This window comes from Sturnira hondurensis, unplaced genomic scaffold (genome assembly GCF_014824575.4).
Source record: "Sturnira hondurensis isolate 20B ecotype Veracruz unplaced genomic scaffold, ASM1482457v3 Scaffold0006496, whole genome shotgun sequence".
NCBI classification, from domain to species: Eukaryota; Metazoa; Chordata; class Mammalia; order Chiroptera; family Phyllostomidae; genus Sturnira; species Sturnira hondurensis.
This window is the reverse complement of record NW_028079127.1, coordinates 20113753-20133258: the sequence shown is the minus strand read 5'-3', so window position 1 is coordinate 20133258 and position 19506 is coordinate 20113753. Positions and strand designations below refer to the sequence as shown.

General features: G+C 57.8%; 5 protein-coding genes and 1 pseudogene across 6 annotated transcripts; all 6 read right to left on the bottom strand.

Moving 5' to 3' along the window:
- Positions 1-5743: 5743 nt before the first annotated feature.
- On the bottom strand, positions 5744-6865 carry LOC118989612 (laminin subunit beta-1-like; annotated as a pseudogene).
- Positions 6866-6889: 24 nt separating this feature from the next.
- LOC118989611 (laminin subunit beta-2-like) lies at positions 6890-8332 on the bottom strand. The gene is made up of 4 exons (XM_037049936.1): positions 8258-8332; positions 8073-8176; positions 7666-7786; positions 6890-7151 (listed from the first exon to the last, which is right to left on the bottom strand). Exons 1-4 carry the CDS (start codon positions 8330-8332, stop codon positions 6900-6902), a joined length of 552 nt encoding a protein of 183 aa, XP_036905831.1. The 3' UTR covers positions 6890-6899.
- A 280-nt stretch (positions 8333-8612) lies between these two features.
- On the bottom strand, positions 8613-10233 carry LOC118989610 (laminin subunit beta-1-like). Its single transcript, XM_037049935.1, has 5 exons — positions 10230-10233; positions 9994-10121; positions 9254-9333; positions 9014-9170; positions 8613-8762 (listed from the first exon to the last, which is right to left on the bottom strand). Exons 1-5 carry the CDS (start codon positions 10231-10233, stop codon positions 8613-8615), a joined length of 519 nt encoding a protein of 172 aa, XP_036905830.1.
- On the bottom strand, positions 10112-12773 carry LOC118989609 (laminin subunit beta-1-like; the record flags this gene model as incomplete). The annotated part of the gene is given in 6 exon segments (XM_037049934.1): positions 10112-10691; positions 10775-10895; positions 10985-11112; positions 11115-11183; positions 12528-12591; positions 12657-12773. Coding segments are annotated over 6 exon segments (738 nt in total), but the record flags the coding sequence as incomplete, so codon positions are not given.
- LOC118989490 (laminin subunit beta-1-like) lies at positions 12768-15027 on the bottom strand. The gene is made up of 4 exons (XM_037049738.1): positions 13861-15027; positions 13092-13203; positions 12941-13010; positions 12768-12846 (listed from the first exon to the last, which is right to left on the bottom strand). The coding sequence occupies exons 1-4, from the start codon at positions 13918-13920 to the stop codon at positions 12777-12779; spliced, it is 312 nt and encodes a 103-aa protein (XP_036905633.1). The 5' UTR covers positions 13921-15027; the 3' UTR covers positions 12768-12776.
- Positions 15028-15120: 93 nt separating this feature from the next.
- Positions 15121-18864, bottom strand: CCDC71 (coiled-coil domain containing 71). Of its 2 annotated transcripts, none has more exons than XM_037049734.1 (2): positions 18797-18864; positions 15121-16847 (listed from the first exon to the last, which is right to left on the bottom strand). In XM_037049734.1, exon 2 carries the CDS (start codon positions 16793-16795, stop codon positions 15374-15376), a length of 1422 nt encoding a protein of 473 aa, XP_036905629.1. In that variant the 5' UTR covers positions 16796-16847; positions 18797-18864; the 3' UTR covers positions 15121-15373. The 2 variants fall into 2 exon arrangements, with proteins under 2 accessions (XP_036905629.1, XP_036905630.1); XM_037049735.1 differs by having other exon boundaries at positions 18826-18850.
- Between the last annotated feature and the right edge of the window lie 642 nt (positions 18865-19506).

Here is a 19506-nt window from a genome sequence, read left to right as displayed (position 1 = left end):
TTCACTTCACTCAGAGATAAGGATCTTATCAGGGTCTAGGATACTGCATAGCCTCAGGGAACTTTATGTGATCTCTCTGGTTTCTCAAGGTCAGAGGGCAACTGGAAGACATCACAGAGTCGTGTGAGGGTCATTCAGGGTTTGCAGGCACTCAATGGGGTCTTCGGTCTCTCAAAGTCGGGAGGTTCCTGGGTCACTCTGAGGTCGCTGAGTCACACAGGCCATCTTGGAGCCCCTCTCTGTGGCATCATGGACACTGTTCAGCAGGTGGCATACGCACTGGGCCACAGCCCCAGGTGCTCAAGCAGCTCTGCTGCCCTGATTCTCCGGGGCCCAGAGCGTAGCCTCCTTCTTGCCCAGTGTCTGCTCACTCTGCACCAGGCGGCGCTCTAACCCTGGAGATAAGTTGTCTGAATCAGGCTCTGACCTCTGGCCCTAGTCCCTGACTCTGGTCCTCTTCTCTGCCACAACCCTGATTCTGACCCCGACCCCATCCCCAAATCAGCTCTAATCCTAATCCACATTTGACCTCCTTTCACTCCAGCCCTGATCCCTGGATGAATGTGGGCCTGACCTGGACCCAGCCCTGGCCCTCCCACACATCCCTGTTCCAACTCTGACCCTCCCATCTGCTCCTGCTGCCACACCACACCCACCCCACTGTGGCCAGCCACACACCCTCCAGACAGCTCCAGCTGTTCTGCACCTGCTTCAGGAGCTCTTGGGCCTCAGCTCAAGTCCGCTGCACCTGCTCTCCTGCGTCCTTCACCATGGCCATCAGGCTGTTTGCACTCTCCTGCAACTCTGCCACGCCTAAGTGGGCCACCTGCAACTCCTGAAGCAGGACTGAATCTGAAACCCCACCCCACCTAGACCCAACACATTGCTTGCTGCCCAAAGTTCCCGGAAAGCAGGAAGTTGTAGAACTGAGACCCTACCTCGGTGCAGCATAGCCCGGGCCCAGCTTTCATCCCACTTCACACTCAGAGGGTTGTAGAGGGTCCCTGAGACCCCAGTGTCCATGGTCCCCATCTCACCTTGCCCAGGCCCTCAGCCAAGCCCATGGCATGTGCTGAATGCTCTTCTGCCTCTTGGGCCTGCCGCTGACTTAGGGCCAAGTGGGTCCTGAGAGCCATAGCTGCACCAGACAGAAGCCCCAGGGTCGGGGTCACATCCACTGCCATCGTTATCCGGGCCAGGCACCCTGCCATCTGGGGCAAAGGTCAGGGGATCACAGGGTGGTCACAGCAGGGCAGCAAGTAGGTAGAGGGTTCACATGGTCAGGGTATTGAGTAGCCTTGTGGTATCACAATGGGTCAAGGACCTCATGGGGAAAATGGGACCACAGAGGCCCCACTGAACAAGAGGTGCGGGGACCTAAGGGTACGGTGAGGTGGCACCTCCTGTACACGGGCCTCCAGGCCTCCGAGTGTCTGCTTTGCTGCCTGCAGCCCTTGCTCTGCAGCCCTTGCATCAGTTCCTGCCTCAGCCAGCACCCCCTGAATATCCAGCGCTTGGTCCTGGGCCCTGGTTGTACCCTCCCTGAAAGGTACAGACAATAAGGAGGCATCCCTTCCTCCCCACCCTCTGGCCTCTGCTTTTGGCCTCCTGGCCCTTCACCTGGTTTGCTGTGCCTGATGGAGGACACCTCCAGCTTTGGGCAGCTCCTGGCCTCCAGTGTCTGGGGAAGGGAAGGCACACTGGACCTGATTCAGCAGGAAGGCGATGCCAGATGCCCCGCCCTGGGTGAGGGGCACAGCTAGCCCACGCCAAGCCACCAGCTCCACACTCACAGCATCTGCACCCTCTTTTGTGGGAGTAGGGATGTTGGATGTGAACTCTGACCCCTGACCCAATGGACTTTGACCCTAACATCTCACTGACCCTGCCTCTGACAGGACTACATAGTATGCTGGAGGCTTACAAAGGACAAATATTACATTTTCAGAAACTTGTGAACCAGTTGTTACATGGTAGGTAGATTGTACTCAGCTATGGTGGGGTTACTTCCACTGCGGAAATGGACACATGCTACAGTCAGGCCCTCAGAGCCCCAGCCAGCTGTCACACATCTACCAGCACACTAGTCCCCCGACCTGAGCCCTGGTCAGCCCTTCTGCGTGGCCCTGTCCTGGGAGGAGTGTCATAGCAGGGGCCTGAATGCCCACCAGCCAGCCCTCAGCTGGAAACAGACACACAAGCAGACACATACCCAAGAGGAAACGCTGGATCCTGTGCACCACTGCTTGCACAGGGGCCATGGAGGCCACACCCCAGGGCCCCTGGCTCGGTGCCACATCTCCCTAGCCTGGATTCCCATGGAGCTTGCTGTGGCCTGGATCTGCTGCAGCTGGGAGGGGTGGGTCAGATGTGAAACATGTCTGCTATAACCCAATGGCCAAGCTGTGACCCCATGTCACCTCCATGGCTCCCATCCATGGCCCCTATAGCTCTGTACCAGTTGCTGATGCTGCTCCAAGGCTGTGATCACTATGTCTAGGCTGTAAGAGGCATTACGGGAGATGACCAGAGCCCACTGGGCAGTGGGCAGGGGCCCAGGGCAAGGGGAAACAGCACAGGGTACAGGAACACAGGCCAGTCCACGGTCCTGACCCCTGCATTCCTGCAAACAAGATAGGGGAACCCAGAATGCACATCTTAAATTCCTCTACTGCTCTACATCCAGGTCACCCCTAGGAGAGAGTCCTTGCCTTGCCAACCCCCACCTCCCGCCCCACCAGTGATCCAAATCTCCACCCACCACTCCAGCTTTGACCAGGAGTCTCAGAAGCTGTGGGTGCAGCATCTGGACCCTGTCCACCATCCCCTTTAGTTTCAGCTTCCACACAGCTGTCCCTGTAGGCTGGCCTATACCCCACAGAAGCTGCTCTGTGCACCGCTGGGCCTCTCGGGCCTGTCCCAGAATGCTGTCTGTTCCTCCAAGTAAGGTCACGGTCTTGGCTCTGAGCACGGCCTCCTGGGAAAGCAGGGTTGCTGAGGAGGCCTGGGCCTCAGCATCTGCAGATGGGAAGGATAGATAAAGAGATGGCTTAGGGCTCACTGGCTGAGACAGTCTCTAGGTCCCCCATATATGTAAGCAATGGCACCTGGTCCCTTCCTCCTGACCGAGTCTATCCCCTGCCCTCATCTACCAGTCCACCCACCTGCCCATCTGGCCTCACCTTGGACTCCTATAGTCCTCTTGGGCCAGGCCAAGCCCTTGAGAGTCTAGCTCCCAGGATAATTCTTCCAGATGTTCACACTGTCCCCTAACCCATGACTCGCTTTCTGCCACAACCTGTCCTGGAGCCCACAGCATCTGGGCCATTTCAGTCATTGCCCTCCTGTGGGGAGATGGCGCATCAGCATGGCTGGAGATGTCTCTCCTCCATGATTTCTCACTTAAGAAAACCCAGACCCAGGACTCAGGCCAACCTGGGGCCCTCTAAACCCCCGACCCTGGGAAGCTAGCTGGAGGCCTCTTCCCCGCAGACCCCAGGCTCCTTGCCTGAGTCCAGCTATCCACTCTGAGTTGCTGCGGGATCCCCACAGTGGATGAAGGAGATTTCAGGAGTGTCTGTGCCTGCTGCAGGGCTGCCTCCAGGGCCTGCTGGCACCCACCCCGACCCCTAACACCCAAGCCAGGTGTCCCCTGGTATAGGGCAGGTGCCTCCTGGGCCACAGCTTCCAGCTGGAGCTGGAGCAAAGCCAGGCGTTGGTCCCAGGAGGTGAAACAGGCAGGGCAGGTCGTGCAGTGTAGGAAGCCGCCTCTGGAGCCACGGACACATGCCTGGCACTTCGGCCCTGAGATGCCCTCTCTGCAGAGGCAGGCACCTGTGTACGGGTCACAGCTGGGGGAGATGGAGCCCCGTGGGTCGCAAGCACAAGCTGTCGGGGAGGGATAGAGTCAGAGCAGGTTGCGGGCAGTGCCCGCCTTTGCCTCACCTCCCAAAGAGGAGGAAAAAGCCCAAGAAAGGAGGGTGGCCCTGTGAGACTGTGAGGGTGCACACCAGCCCTCAACCAAGCCATTGTTCAGAACTGCCATGGCACTGCCACCACCCTGGCCAGAGAGCCCATCTGGGTGGCAGCCTTTGGGGAGGAAAACAGCACGAAGACGCAGGGGCTCTGCAGCCTAGTCAGGGGCCACCTGCAGTCCAGGCCTGGAAGGCTGGTCAGCAGAGAGCCACCCAACCTGTCCTCTCCACACATGTGCCCACTCTGCCTGTTTTGGCCAACAGTGCTCCCCTATAGCTGTCTTCATGAGTACTCCTTGAGGTTTTGGAGCAAACAGCAATAAGCATTCTGTGGTCTCCCTCCGGAAAGCCCCGCTGTCCCCTGCTACTCTACATGGAGTGGCTCCTTCAGGGCAGCCTCACCCCTGGTGGTGGGTCATGTGAGTGCCCCCTCGCCTCTGCACTCCTGCTCCGGGTCACCCCAGAACCCATCCTGACACCAGGAGCACGTGCGGCCCCCAAATCCTGTCCAGCAGGGGCACTGACCTGTGACCTGGGGGGAGAGAGTGCAGACAGGTCAGCAGGAACCAAGAGCCTCCACTGGAAGAGGGAGAGGACTTGAGTGCTCAGAGGCAGCAGCTGCATTCCCGAGCGCATACAAGCACACCCGAGCGTGCCGTGTTCCCTGTCGGCTCTGCCCCTGCTGCAGGCAGCGCCCACACCTGTCTTGGCTGAGGGTGGCCCCCTTCTTGCTTCCCCTGGCCAGACCCCCTTGGCCAACCTCGCCTCCCACAGACCCTCTGGGTTCTCAGCTCCTGACCTGCTGCCCTTTGCTCCTCTGTGTCTTGAGTCGAACTCCCCACTGACTCCAGACCCCTACCCCCTGCCTCCTTCACCTGACTGCCACCTTCCCCTCCCTAAAGGCACAAGGACACACTTCAGGCCTCATATCACCAGTGGCTGACCACTGCCCTCCTGGGAACATGAGCTTCCCATGGCCATCCCTCTCTGCTGCACCAGCTCTCCCCCAGCCCTTTGCCCAGGTCTCGCTCGGCCTCCTTATCAGCCCCCAGGTCCCCCACCACGCTCATTCATCTTGACCCACTCACAGGGGTGACCCATGCGTAAATGCAGGGCCAAGCATGGGGTCAGCACATGCAGGCTCATGTCTGCTCTCCCCGGGCCTATCCACGAGCTCGTCGTCATCATCACCCAAGCACACAGATCCGCACAGCTGCTTGCAGCCACACGTACCCCAGTGCTGGTGGTTCCATGAACACTCACATCAGCCATAAGTTACACCCTGTCACAGGCTCATACACATCCACTCACACCTGGCCACAGCCAAGTGCCACATGGAACACAGGCTCACTCACTGGGTGACACGCTGGATGTAGTGAGTGGTGCACATGGCAGCTGCAGGGCTCACAGCCCCGAGGCCCCCCTAGATTCCAGAAGAGGGGGGCACAGCGGCTACAGTCCTGCCCTAGTGTGTGGGGGTGGCAGGGGCACTGCCCACTGAGCTGGCTGCAGAAGTAGGCTTCAGCCCCAGATTGGCACCTCAAAGGGACAGTGCCCCGGGGTCACAGCTGCAGCCTGATGAGAGGAAAGGCTTGGCAGGGAGCAGGGACAGAGGAAAGAGAGCCCACCTGCCACCTTGGGACACCTCCACCTGCCCCACCACACACTCACGCCGGCAGCCCCCTGGGCGCAAGGCACTGCCGTGGAAGCCAGGCCTGCAGTGGGCACAGCCAGGGCCATGGCTGTGGTGCAGACACCTCTGGCAGTGCCCACTGTGTGGGTCACAGGCAGCGGGGTCCCAGGGGTCAATGTTGTTGTTACACTGGCAGGGCCAACACGGACTCCTTCTGGAGTCCAAGGGTGCCCAAAGTAGCCAGAGGAACAGCAGTCACAGCAGGGCCCTGGAGGGATTAGGGTACATGTAGTTGTCTCAGGTCCCTTGAGGACCACGGGCCCCTCATACCCAGCAGAAAGTCCCCAGCTTAGTCCGGAGGGCCGAAGACATAGTAGTTACATTAAGGCCCATCTCCTGGCTTACAAGCTCCATGTCTGTAATTCCTCCCATTTGACCTCCTTCCTCCACGGGAATCCCTTGAGGAGAGGTGCCTGGCCTGCACCTTGATACACACGTGGCCCTGGCAAAGATCTGCTTTGTGGACAGGTGAGAAGGGCCACGGATTTGCCATTGCCAGCCATGCCTCACCTGCATAGCCAGGTGCACAGAGGCACAGGACACGTCCACTTGTGCTGTCCATGTGGCATGAAGTCCCATGATAGAGGCCAGAGCCAGGGGGCCCAGGACAGAGGCAAGGCCGACACTGCTGGCCTGAGCCCAGAATGGGGTCTCCGCAGTTGCTGTCCAAGCACCCAGAATGGGGCCTGGTTCACGCATCCTAATTCTCACCCAACGCTTCCAGGGCCAGCACTCACCTCTCACAATGCTGGCCTGTCATGGCCCCATGGCAGGCCTGGCAGATGCCTGTGAGCGGGTGGCACAGCTCAGCATGCCCATTGCAGACACAGGGCTGGCAGTGTGGGAAGCCCCACAGGTTGGGGAGGCAGCGGTCACAGCGGCGACCAGCAAGGCCCACCGGGCCTGTGCACTGCCCACTCACAGGGTTACAGATGGCACTGGTGGCACCCTTGGAATGGCAGCGGCACTCTGTGGGGAATGACAGGCCGATCAAGCCATGCAGAGAGAGGAAGCAGCTGGTCTCAGGCCCCACACCCACTGGCCCCAAAGGCTCACCACTGCAGCCAGTGGGGCCGAAGCCCTATGTTCCGGGCACACAGTGGTCACAGGTATGACCACTGACGTTAGGACGGCAGGGGCACTGCCCACCCAGCAGGACACACTCAGTACTCAGCGAACCCTGAGGGTGGCATTCACATGCTGGCAAGAGAAAGGGCAAGATCAGATGAACCTCACGGTGCCTCCTCTGACCCCTCTCCTACAGCTCGAAGAGCCAGGGACACACACTCATGGAGGCCACCCCCATGAAGCAGGGCCAAGATGCTGCAGACCAGGCGGGCACAGGCCTCAGGCATGACGCTGGGCAGGCCCATCCTCACTGCCTCCATGCAGCCCCCCTTGTGGAGCTCCTGCAAGCGCCCTGTGGCCCCAGGGTCCACAGGTCTCAGCCTGGGCAGCTCCTTTACCCGTGGCAGGAGTACAAGCTGGCAGGAAGGTGGAGGGCAGCAGGCAGCAGGCACAAACACAGCCCTGTGCACTAACATCACTGCCCACTGCCCTTCCTTACACTGGCCCTCACAGTCCCCTTCCATGCCTTTTCAGTTTCTCTTTGAGTCTGTTTCTCCTTCCACTCCAGTGGCCCCAATCTAGTCCGGGTCAGGCCCCCTTGCACTCAGAATCTTTGCAGCAGTGTCCCCCTGACAGTCCATTTACCCCACATCTTTTCTCTGCTTGAGTCCTTGCATGGCTCCCCACTATCCCTCTGCTGGTCCGCAAGCTCTAGTGAGGTCTGGTGCCTGCCTGTTCTCATCTCCTGTCATCAGAATGTGACTTCCCCACCTGATCCTCCTTCCTACACTCTCCACCTGTCTCAGTCCTTTTGGTGCAGCTCCAGGCCTCCGTGACCCGCACCCCCCACCCCGCCCCCCGCCTCAGCCCAGATTGTCTGCTGTACCTTGCACCTCCCCCAGAGGTGGGGTGGAGCCACTAGAATCTCACCGAATCCAGAAAGACAATGCCTCCCTCAGGCCTCCAGCTCACTTTGGTCCACCACAGGCGCAGGGTCACAGAGTAGTGTGTGCCCCGTTCAAAGCAAAAAGGTCTGGGTAGAACCACAGCTCTGTAGGGAGGGGGAGAGCAGAAACGGTGGGCTAAGGAGGTCAGGATCAAGTGGTCCCAGTGGTGACCCATTTCTGCTTTAGTGATTGGGTCCAACATTGCATCATCCAACCAATGGAAAAAGAACAGCTTCTTAAATCCTGCTCTATTTTAAATTAAGCCTGTTTCAATCGTTCTAGACATGATGATATTCCATACTGGGAATTTCCCACCTTGGCTGGGTATTGTGTCAAATATTTAGGAGCACGATAGGGCCTTGGTATCAGGGGTCACAGTGTCCTGCCTACCTGTGTGCATGGGTCAAGGTGGCCTGGAAGAGATGCTCCGAGGGCAGCAGGTGAGCACAGCAACTGCTACTGGGTGGAGACTGGGCACGGACACTGACTAATGCCTGTCAGTCTTCAGACGCCTAGGGTCAGGGGTCAGCAGTCATAGAACTGCCCCTCCCCACCACCCAGCACCACCCATCCACCTGCCTGGCACCCATGCCACTGATCTGGGTCTCATAGCGAAGGACAATGTCATACTCCAGGGCACGAGGCACCATGGGAGCCAGCAGAGAGAGGCCAGCCCCATCAACCACATGTGCAAAGTCTAAGCCATTCCACAGTGCAGAGCCAGCTCCCAGATGCCAGGACACAGGCTCCTCTGGGGCCTGGATATGAGACACAGACTCTCAGGCCCAGGCCACTGCGGGACCTAGAACCCTCAGGACTCAGGTTTACTCAGGTTTCCTTCCCCCGAGACTTCAGAGACCCATATCCCCAGGGCTAAGGTCCCTACTAAGACCCTAGCGACTGGTGACTTTACCCTGCTCCTCAGATGCCTCACTGTGGGCTGCTGGTGTCTGCAGCAGCCCGCCTGGCAGGGTAGAGGGCACAGCGAGGGTCACGCTGTCTCCGAAGTCGGGGCCAGAGCCAATGAGAGGAGCTCCCTGGGGCTTGTGTACAGTGGGAAGGAGCAGGCCAGGGGGCTTCCTGGGGGCAAGTCGGGTATCAGTGTCCTCCAACATTCTGGCCCTGTCCTTTCCCACTGTCCTGGAAATGTGGACTCTGTCCAAGACACCAAACCTCTGACCATGCTGATGGTCCCACCCAGACTTCCTCACCTTCCTAACCTCACCCAGCCTTTGCTTCCAACCAGCTCCCTCTGGATATTCCCTCCCTCCTCCAAGCCCCAAGGTCTGAGCCTTGATTTCCTCTTGCCTCTGTCCCTCCTGGACACTAACAGGCAGCCGAGGGTCAGCTGGCTGGAGGCTCTGGCCAAGCTCGGCTTCAGCAATGGCCTGGTTGAGGGCAGCACAGAAGTACCCAGACTGGAGCTCACGGCAGTGGTGACCATGGAGATGGGGACGGCACAGACAGATGCCCTCCCCTGCTGAACACCTGGTTGAGCATGGGGGCAGGGAGGGGACAGAACAACACCCAGTTCTTGCCACTTGAGCCCACTCCCAGGCTCTGCCTTGTACCTGTTGCTGTCGGCGCCCCTGAAGTCGCAGTCACAGAGCCTGCAGCCTGCAGAGTCACTGCTTAGACCCCAGAACTCAGGCTACAAGAGACAGGAGGTGGTGGAAGAAGAACAGTTCATTCAGTCTGGACAGGGTGAGAGTGAGGGTCAGGCGCCTGGGAGGTCATTTACGGAACTGCCTGTTGCCGGAGGAAGGGAGCTGAGGATAGGGCTCGAATGCCCTTCTGCCTGCGGCTGAGAAGGGGAGAGGGGACTCTGGTGAACTCCTACAAGGCCTCATGGAGGGGAGGTAAAAAGAAAGAAGATAAGGACACAGCCCTGGCTGGTGTGGCTCAGTGGATTTCAAACTGAAAATACTGCCAGTTGGATTCCTGGTCAGGGCACATGCCTGGGCTGCAAGCTGGGTACCTAGTTGGGGGCATGTGAGAAGCAACTGATGGATGTTTCTCTCCTTCTCTTTCTCCTTCCCTTTCTCGCTCTCTAAAAATAAATAAATAGAATCTTTAAAAGAAAATATTTAATTTACTTATTTTTAGAGAGAAGGGAAGGGAAGGAGAAAAAGAGGGAGAACGATGTGCGAGAGAGCCATAGATGGTGACCAGGTGACCAGGTCAGGAAGTGGCACCACCCCACGTGCGAGGCTCAGTCTGCAGTCACACTGAATTTAGCCTTATTCTGATCAGCTTCCAGAAGCTCAGTACCCAAAATCAAGGTCAAATCAAAAGGTAGGTCAAGACTCACCAGACAACGGCTGCAGTCCCGTCCAGAGACAAAGAGTTTGCAGTAACAGGCACCGCTGGAGGGGTCACAGGTACAGGTGCCAGGGACCTGGCCCGGGGGGTCACACCTGCAGGCTAAGGGGCAAGGCTCTCAGATGCTAATGGGATGCTGCAGGGGTGTGTGGCTGCGTGTTGTGAGGGCGGTGATTGGGGGCAGAGTGAGGAGGACATAGGGGTGGGGTCCATTCTTAGGGGCACTCATGGTGGCAGCCCTCTGAGTGGGTAAGGCTCAGGCCATAGTGACCTGGCCAGCAGGAGTCACAGCGTTGGCCCCAGACATATACTTTGCAGTGACACTGCCCAGAGAGAAGGCCGTGGGTCTCATCTGTGTGGGCATCACACAATCCCCCTTCCAGGGCACCCGCAGGGTCACAGTCACAGGCTGAATCTGGAGTCAGAGTGAGGACAGTTAGGTTGGAGGTCACCATGGAGGGAAATGACTGGTGGGGTGAGTTGGGATTGGAGGCTCACGTTTGCAGGAGTGAGGGGAACGGGGATCTTCCTGGGGATCTCGGTGGAATAAGGGCCGGCAGAACTCACAGCGGCACCCAGCTGTGTTGTGCTGACACGCATCACACACGCCTCCGCCCACATTGCCAGAAGCCAGATACAGGGCCATGTCAAAGTGGCAGCTGCGGGCGTGCCCATGGTACTGGCACTCTGGGGCAGAACCAGGAAGGAGAGTGTGGGGTTGGGCTCCCCCTTGGCCAGTGTGGCCAGGTTGGGTAGGGCGTGGCACCTACCCCGGCGGGCATGGGGGTGCCCAGGCTCTGCTGGGTGCCATGGGCGGTCCTAGTGCATGTCCTGGCAGTGCTCACAGTGGGCACCCACTGTGTGATGGTGGCAGACACAATGGCCATGCACCTGGCAGGAAGGAGGGCAAGGCGAGTCTGCCCCAGTCCCCCAGCTTGCCCACCCCACGAGCTGCAGGATGCCCCTCCCGCAGCGCTCACCATGCCTTCCACCTTGGCTGGCACCCCAGGTACAGGCCTGCACTCAGAGGAGTGGCCATGGCACAGGCAGCTGCCTCTGGCCATGAGCTCATAGAGGGCATAGTAGTAGAAGGGGTGTTCCTTGAGGCCTCCAAGGGGCCTTCACCCAGGGTGTGCAGTTTGGAGAAGTTCACATGGAGGTCAGTCACACGCAGGAGCTCTAGAGGCAGATTGTGAGGCCTCAGGTGCACATCATTCTGCTATGGCTGGAATCTGGGTGAGGAATGGGGGGCTGCCTGTCCCCTCTCTGCACCATTGCAGCCACCTCCTCCAGCACCCCTGCTGTGTGACTTCCCTGCCCGGTCCCCTAGGAATACCATTTGAGGATGACCGCAGCCCAGTGGTGGTCATCCCCTCCACACTACTCCAGCCCTGGAACCCTTCCTGAGCTGAGACTCACACGCACCCCGCTGCCCCTGGGAGCCCCATTCTGGAGTCTCTAGACATCTGAAACCTGCTTCCCCAGTGCAGTGAAGGGCTCCATTCCCCGGCCCGTCACCCAAACCATACAGGGTATTGGTTTGCTTACTCATCAACTGTCTTTCTCACTTTTATGTCAGCCTCATGAAGAGGGCACCTCTCTGCTCCCTACAGAGAGATGCTCAGAAGAGTCTGACGCAGAGTGGGATGCACATTAAACGTGCGCATGGACAGAGAGAGGGCTCCATGGCTCCTCTTTCTGCTCCACAGCTTAAGCCTAGCTACCTGGCCAAGGCTACCTCCTCTCTCCCCTTGGCCAGGTTTCCCCTTTCTCCTGATCAAAGGAATGGGCAACAGCTGCTCAGACCTAGTGTGGGAGCTCAGGGTGAGTAGCTGGTAATAACCACAGTCAAGGTGGATGGCGAGTGTAGAGAAAAAAGCTAGTTTTGGGTTTGTCCACCTGCTGTGTACTTGCCTGGCCTGGCTCTGGGCCACCCTGTTGGATTATGATTGTCTCTCTTGTCCTTTATTTAACAAGACTTCTGCTTTACAAGGGCACCCCGAGACACCCTGGTGCCACCTAGAGGCAGCTGCAGGGATATAGGGTGCCAATTAAGGCCAGGATGATGAACCAAGGGGGACAGCAAGGAGGAGGGGGGCATGATGGGGGCATGGTAGGGGCAGTGATGAAGGCTCCCAAAGGGAAGAGTTATGAGACAGAGTGATAGGAGCAGAGATGTGGGGCCCGGTTTGGGGAACTGGTGTGGACAGCAGTGCTAGAGACCACAATGGGGCCCCGCACATGAATTCAGTTGGGACAGATAATGGAAACTCCTACCCATGCCAATCCCCACACAGTGGGCACAGGTATGGGGAACAGTGCTGGGATGGGAGTGGGGCCCATAACAGGGACCCCAACAGAGAACTATGATGGGGCAGAGCTGGGATACAAGGCTAGGGGACCGAGCTGCTTACCTAACACCCTGTCTCACTGCCACATACACCCAGGCAGGACCTCGCCTCCCCCCAGCTTCTGGCTGCTCAGATCCACAGGGATACCAGGATTGGCTGGGAGAATAATTACCCTGAATCTTGGGGTCGTTCGGGTTCTCCACCAGGATGGCTGGGTCCAGAACTTTGAAAATCACCTGAAGAAGCCAGCCTGAGCCTCTCCTTCACTCCAGGGCCCAAACCCCTTTCCTCTGAGCCTGACCTTGCCCTCAGTGGGTGGCTCAATGTCCGAGTAACGCTGATCACAGACGAGGTCACTGACTCTGTGGCCAGGAGCGAGAGGGATCCCAGGGAAGAGGCAGGAGCAGTTGTAGGCAAAGTGTCAGTACACATGCCAGGACTGGCCATGGTCCACCGAACACTCGAGGCTCAGAGCTGCTGGGCGGAACATCGGGAACAGTAGGGGGTCCTTGGGTTACCAGGGGCAAGCATCTGCAGTGCCCACCAGGACAGGAGGCGCAGAGCAAGCTTTCAGGCTGGGTCACCTTGAAAGTCATGGTGAGGTGGGTAAAGAAGGCACTCTCTAGGTCTAGCTGGATGGTGACATTCTCAACACCTGTAACCAAGAGGGCTGGTCAGTGACCAGACCCTGACTTCAGACTCCAACCCGCACACAAAGGTACACCAGCACCCTCACCACTCTCAGCTTGCCACCAGGGCTTGTTGCCAGCAGGTCTACTCCAGATCACATTCTCAATGTCACAGCCACTCCGGTTCCGAGAGTCACAAAAGAAGCAATTTTCAGCATCCTAGCAGAGTGCCCAAGGTGACAGACTAGGCAGGAGGTGCACGATTGGCCCCCCAACTCCAAAACTTAACAGCACAGACCTCTCCTCTAGCCCCCAGCAATGACCTGAACTCCCAACTGGGCCCAACCTCCCAGGAAAACCCAGAGACACCGTGGCCAGAGGCCTCACCCTCCTCCCCACCTGGAGGAGACTGACAGCGCAGTAGGGCTCAGGGCTGTGGAGTCCACAGGTAGATGAGGCATGAAGATTCTGGGCACCACCAACAAGCAGGTCACCAGTGGGTGGGCTGCAGCTGCGACCGGAGCAGCCGGGTGGGGTAAGTTTGTCTGGCACCTCCTGCGCAGTTGTTCTGGGAGCCTGGGCTGGGAGTAGGGTCTGAGTAGAGATCCTAGGGCACCCCCTCCAACCTCACCCCACCCCATCGGGAGGCTTGGAGACTTCTCCCCCTCTGGATGGCTCTTGGGAAAAGAGCCAACTTCTCACCCATCAGTTGAGGCAGAAGCAGCAGCAGAACTGAAAGGAAGGGGCCTAGCCTGGCTGGGGGTCCTGTGCAGCAGGAACTAGAACCAGGTCTGGGAGAGAGGATGCAGGGTGGGCCCCAAGCTGGGCCACCCTGAAGGAGCTGAGTGTGGCCCTCAAGTCATTCCCCAGACTCACATGGCAGACGGAAGCAGGGCTGTCAGAGGCAAGATGCACCCGGTGCTGTGGGATCACCATGCAGCTGGGACCCAGGGGGTCTCCAGAGCCAGAAAAACCAAGGGAATCCACACCCAAGGGAATGATATTAGTAACAGCCACCAGATGCAGAAAGGTGTGGAGGGGACACCAAGAAGCACTCAAGAGCTTCTCTGCAGGTTCTCTGTCCGCAGCAACCAGGGCTAGTGGGGCCAGGGTTCAGACTAACCCAGAGAGACAGAAAAGATCTGATTCTCATTCAAATGAGATTTCCACCCCTAGTCCTGAAAGGCTGTGCGTCTCCAGGGGCCTCTGGGGAATGTGTCCCCCTCCCTGCCAGCCCGTCACTGCCTTTCAGGCGGGGTAGCCAGCAAGACTGGCAGATGGGCAAGGAGCTAGTTTTGTTCAGGGCTCAAAGCCTAGCCCCCTCTCCAAAGCAGGAACAGATAATATCTGAAATGTACAGGCCCCCGTGGGAAGCATGGGGCTGGGGATGGGAACAGATGGAACACATGGAACCCAAGCAGAAAGCTCTGTTGATGGATACAACCGGGAGAGGCTCCTGGCTCAACTGCCACAGTATCCCACCCACCAAGGAGAAAATTTCTAGGTCAGTAAGGGCAGATTCTGTGCCCTACAACCCAGGGCTCTCACCTCTGACTCCACCCAACTCCTTGTTAATCGGAAAAGTCAAGGCTAGTCACTCTCTCTTGGAAGGAGCAATGGAGGAGAGGCAGAGGTACATCAGCCACTTTAGGGCAGATGGGTCCAGGCAAAGCACCAAGGCTTCAGCCAAAGCAGGTTGGCAGACAAGGCCAGGCTGTCTGCATCACCCCTGGGGAGCAGTATCACAAAACCCCCTTCCCTGGCCTACAAACCTGCAGTTCCCCACAGTCACCTATTGTCCTATCTGGATAACAAACCAGGGCAGCCCAAAGGAGAGGTGTCCCATCTAAGTGGCTCTGCCCCTGCCCCAGGAGCTGCCTCTTACACATCTAGAGAGGGCAGGACATCTAGAGGGGTCTGGAAGCCCACCCCTTCCCAGACTTCCCACCACTCACATTGATGGTCTGCCCCAGGCTACCAGCACCCTCTCTGGCAGCCCTGTTTCCTGAGGCCCCTCTTCCTATATGCTCACGCTGACTTACCAAAGGCCCGCGTGCGTGCGCACGTACACACACACACACACACACACACACACACACACACACACCATGGACAGCAGGCAAGGAGACTGGCAGGTGGAAAGGTATAAAACGTGATAGATGAAACAGTGAACATACAACCTGTAGAGTAATGAGTCACAGTGCATTGCGCCATGAGAACACCCCCTCCCACCCACCCACCCCAACCCCACATCCTCCAGTCTTTGAAAGGAGGCTGGTGGCTGCCAGGGCCCTGGAGAGGCACCCAGAGTCCATGGGCATTGCACACTGTGCCACTGACAACACAGACAGTTGGGCTCAGTTTCCCAAAACATTGCTATGTGAAGGAATCAGGGTACCGAGTATGGCAGCAACGGCTGTAGCCGTATTACAGGGGATAGATTCACACGGAGGATACGTTGAGCCTGCAGCAGCACCTCATCGTCTGAGAACCGCCTGTCCACCTTGATGGCCTGGAATTTCAGTAGCTTTGTTGTTCCAGGACCTAGACACGCCTTAGGGGATCGGGGCCCAAGCCGTGATCTCTTCTGGGGAACATCTTTAGCCTCTTCGGCCCTTTTCCTCTTCTGCCCCACAGTTTCAGGGCGGCTTTTCTGGCCTGGCCTTGCAGTCCTGGCCTGAACAGACCCCTTCGGCCTGCCCCTGCCCCTGCCCCTGCGCTGGGTCCGAGCCACCTTGGCCCACATTGCCTTAGCCTTGGCCCTGGCCCTCATTTCCTTCGCCTTGGCCCGCACTGCCTTGGCTTTGGCTTTGGCCTTGGCCCGCATTGCCTTAGCCTTGGCCTTGGCCTTGATTCGTGCTGCCTTGGCCTTGGCCCTGGCACGAGCTGCCTTAGCTTTTTCCCGGGCCTTTGCCACTTTGGCCTGTGTTTGAGCCACTTTGGCTAGTGTTTTAGCTGCCTTGGCCTGGGTTGTTTTGATGCTCAAGGCAGAGACACCTTTCACTCGTGGGCCACTAAGGGATCCAGTAGTTTTACAGGTCTTTCTCTGAGGCCCAGTGCCTTGTCGGGGTCCAGCCCTAGGGCCTCTGCGCATCAGACATTTAGGACCCTTGCTTGTGGCTTTTTTTGGAACTTTGGGCTGGGGATTCCCCAGCCCCTTCGCTGAACCTTTCCGCAGCTTCAGGGAAGAGTCCGCAAGAGAGAGCTGTAGGGACTGTGTCTTGTGCTTGGTACCCAAGCAGGGCATGGGAGTCTTGAGTGGAACCAGCGCCTCAAGGACAACGGAGAGCCGCATGGCAGGGTAGACACCTGGGTAGAGGTGGGCGGGGAAACCCATTGCCGTACCCCGGGCACGGCTGGCACTTGACTGCTTTAGTGAGCTCAGTAGCAAATTGGTGGTAGCATGCTTGGCAAGGGCTGGTGTGGATGCTTTGGCCAGCCTGCCAGACAGTGGCATGGGAAGCAGCGTGGCCCGGCCTGCAGGCAGCCGCATAGCAGTTCGGGGAGCACTGGCTGGAAGTGATGTAGTGGCTGGGGTGGGGGCACGAGCCTGCAGCTTCGTCTGGCTTGGGGGTTTGGCTGTGCATGAACTATAGCCGTAGACATCACCACTGCGCAGGATGGTAGGCTGAAAACCATCATCTCGAAGGCCCTGCAAAAAGGCCACAAGTTGAGCCTCTGTGGCACTGAGATCCTGGCTCATGGGGTTAAAGACAAGCAGCGCCTCCTCCAGGGCCTTCTTCCCTGCAGTGGATATCCGCGACCAAGAGTGTACAGCCTTCTCCTCCACATGCTGCACCACCACGCTCATGGCATTAGGTGCTGCAGACCTGCCTGGGCAGCCGCAAACCAGCGCTTGGCACCTCCAAGGCAAGAGAAAAAGAGTCATTAAGAATGGCATCAAGAAGGGGGTCAGGACAGGTAGACAGGTCTTGCACGCTCTGTAGCATCCACCGACAGAGAGGCCTGACCAGAGCAAGCTACTCCCTGAAGCAAAACACTGTTCTGACCTACCATGGTGATGGGGTAGAGGTTGGGGAGAGGACCCATGTGGATCAAAGGCAGTTTCTCCCAAATAGAGGCCCACAAGTTCATCAGAGTCATCCAACCTGCTGTTGTGCACCTAGAAAGATCTGGGCTTGGCTAGGCCGTTTTAATTTGATTCTGTATTCTCTGAGGCCACAACTCTAGTATTAGACTCAACCATGGGAACATAAGCGAGTATCTCGGTCCTCAAGGGGCCCTGTACAGAAGGCAAGAGATACCATCAAAGTTGTTGGGAATACACACTGGCACCCAGCTTAGCTTGCCAGTGAGTCAGGAAAGAATTCTCGGGAGAGGTAACACCTAGCAGGGACTTGAGTGATAACAGGAAAGGATCAGATGGAAATGGAAAAGGGGAACAGCCTATGCGAAGACTCCAAAGTGAGAAAGAGTAAGACATACTTGATGTGACTGGAGTCTGTGGTCAGGGCTGAAAGATCTAGTTGGAAAAAATGGGTGAAAGTAGAGCAACATAAATATTATCTTAACTGCTCTTTGAATGCTGGCTGAAGGGTCCAGACTTAGACCCAATATCCATGCCCATCCCTGTTCCTAAAGATGCTATTCAGGTGCCCAGGGGTGAATCTCCCTGCCCACTAGAAGTTCTGCTTTCAGAGTTCCCAGATAGGCCACCTGGAGGTTCAATTCCTAGCTCTAGAGTCATGGAGACCAACCAGACTCTGCTTCAACAGAACCTAGAAAGATGATGAACAGTAGGTAGTAATGACACAGCTCTAGACAATCAGGCAGCTTTGGGGCCTGGCAGCCAGATCAAGAGCCCAAGGTCTAACAATGAGATCCAAGGGCTCCAAGCACAGTCAATAAGGTGGACAGTAGAAATGTGAGCTGTTCTAACCAGGGCTTGGAGGGCCAACCTTGGTACAGCCCAGATGGAGCTGTCTGGAAACACCCAAGTTGTCCTAGGATTCTCTGAAGAAGCGGTAGGCTGTGGGTCATGTCTAATACCTAATGCCCCACCCAGCAATGAGGGCCCAGAGGCAGCTTCCCATCTGCACGGGGAGCAGTAAAAGATCAGCTGGGATCAGGCTCATCCCTGGGGCCAGAAGGACCGTCTGTGCAGCTACTTCCTACTACTACCCTAATGGAGATCAAGTTTTCAGAATCCCCTAGAGGGAGTGCCCTGGGACTCTTTGTTTGGAAACATCCTCAGATCCTCAGGTGTCTCAGGCACTTTCCCTCTCCAGAGGCCATTCTCCAAGCACAATCCTTGCACGTGGCTTTAGTCATTTTATTTTTCCAGGGGGTGTAGTTCCCAGGGCTTTGAACTGTAGAACAGGTAAGGGTTCAGATACCGGCACAGATACTGGGGATGAACTGAGTGCTCTTTTGCCCAAGTCGGCATGAACCCTTCGGAAGGGTCTTCTGAGCTTTCCAAGAAACTCTGGAAACAGGCAGCAGCCCGGCCCCCCAATTCCCTTCATACGTGCCCCAAGGGCCGGCAGGGAAAGTTGACGACGGGGGACGGGAGAGGCCCCATCCAAGCGGACCCCAGGCAGGGTATTCAGGGCTGGGAATCCAAGTCCCCGAGGCCCGAACCGCTGTTAGGAGCGGGGCGGGTCTCGAGGGAGCAAGATGCACCGGGCGTCTGGACCAACCCGACGAGCCGCGCAGCCCCAGGGTGGGGTCGTTGGGCACGGGGTGGGGGTGGGTTGAGGGTCTCGGCTGAACTGGCTGCCCCGGTCCGTCCGCCCTAACGTCTCGCGGACAGCCCCTCCGCGGCGCGGCTAGGCCCATGGCCCCAACCTACCGGCGCCGCCGCGGGGACCCAGGACGCACCTCTGCGCCGCCTCCGCTGCTCCAACATGGCCGCCCGCTGCGCACCGGAAGTGCGCTGCACTTCCGCTTCCGGGATCTGGCCCGCCCTGGTGACCCTTGACCCCCTAGACCCCGCTTCCCCCAAAGTTGGGGGGCAGAGTAGGTGGGTACCTGGGAGGGCTTCCTGGAGGAAGTAGCAGCAGGGACCATTCTAAACTCATCCGGGCTTGTGCAGGAGTCTGAGGAGCAGAGGCGCTCTTGGACGTTGTCCCCTGCAGGACTGCACTGGAGCCCATCCAGAACTGGATCGTGGGCCTGACTGACATCCTCTATGAGGGGACTGGTGCTGCAGCAACATTTGGGAGGGACTCCTGGCAAGATCCAAGCTATCCTTAACCCTCTAGATCTCCCGCAGGCACTCACAAGGCCTGCCTCGGTCTCAGGTGCCTGACCAGAGAGTAAAAGAGGAGTGCCCTAAGCCTGGGGGTGTTGCAGGGGAGCCTCTTCGTTTTGCATCTCCTCTGTGGGCAGTAGACCCTCTTCTCTTTCTGAGAATGGAGCCCACTGCAAGTGTCATGAAAGGCTGGTGTGCACATTTGTGCTACACACAAACCCAAAGCTGGGCACGTACAATCTGAGAATCCCAGTATGCCAGTGTGCGCAAGAGGGTGCTGGATGCTTCATTTGGGAACTGGTTAATAG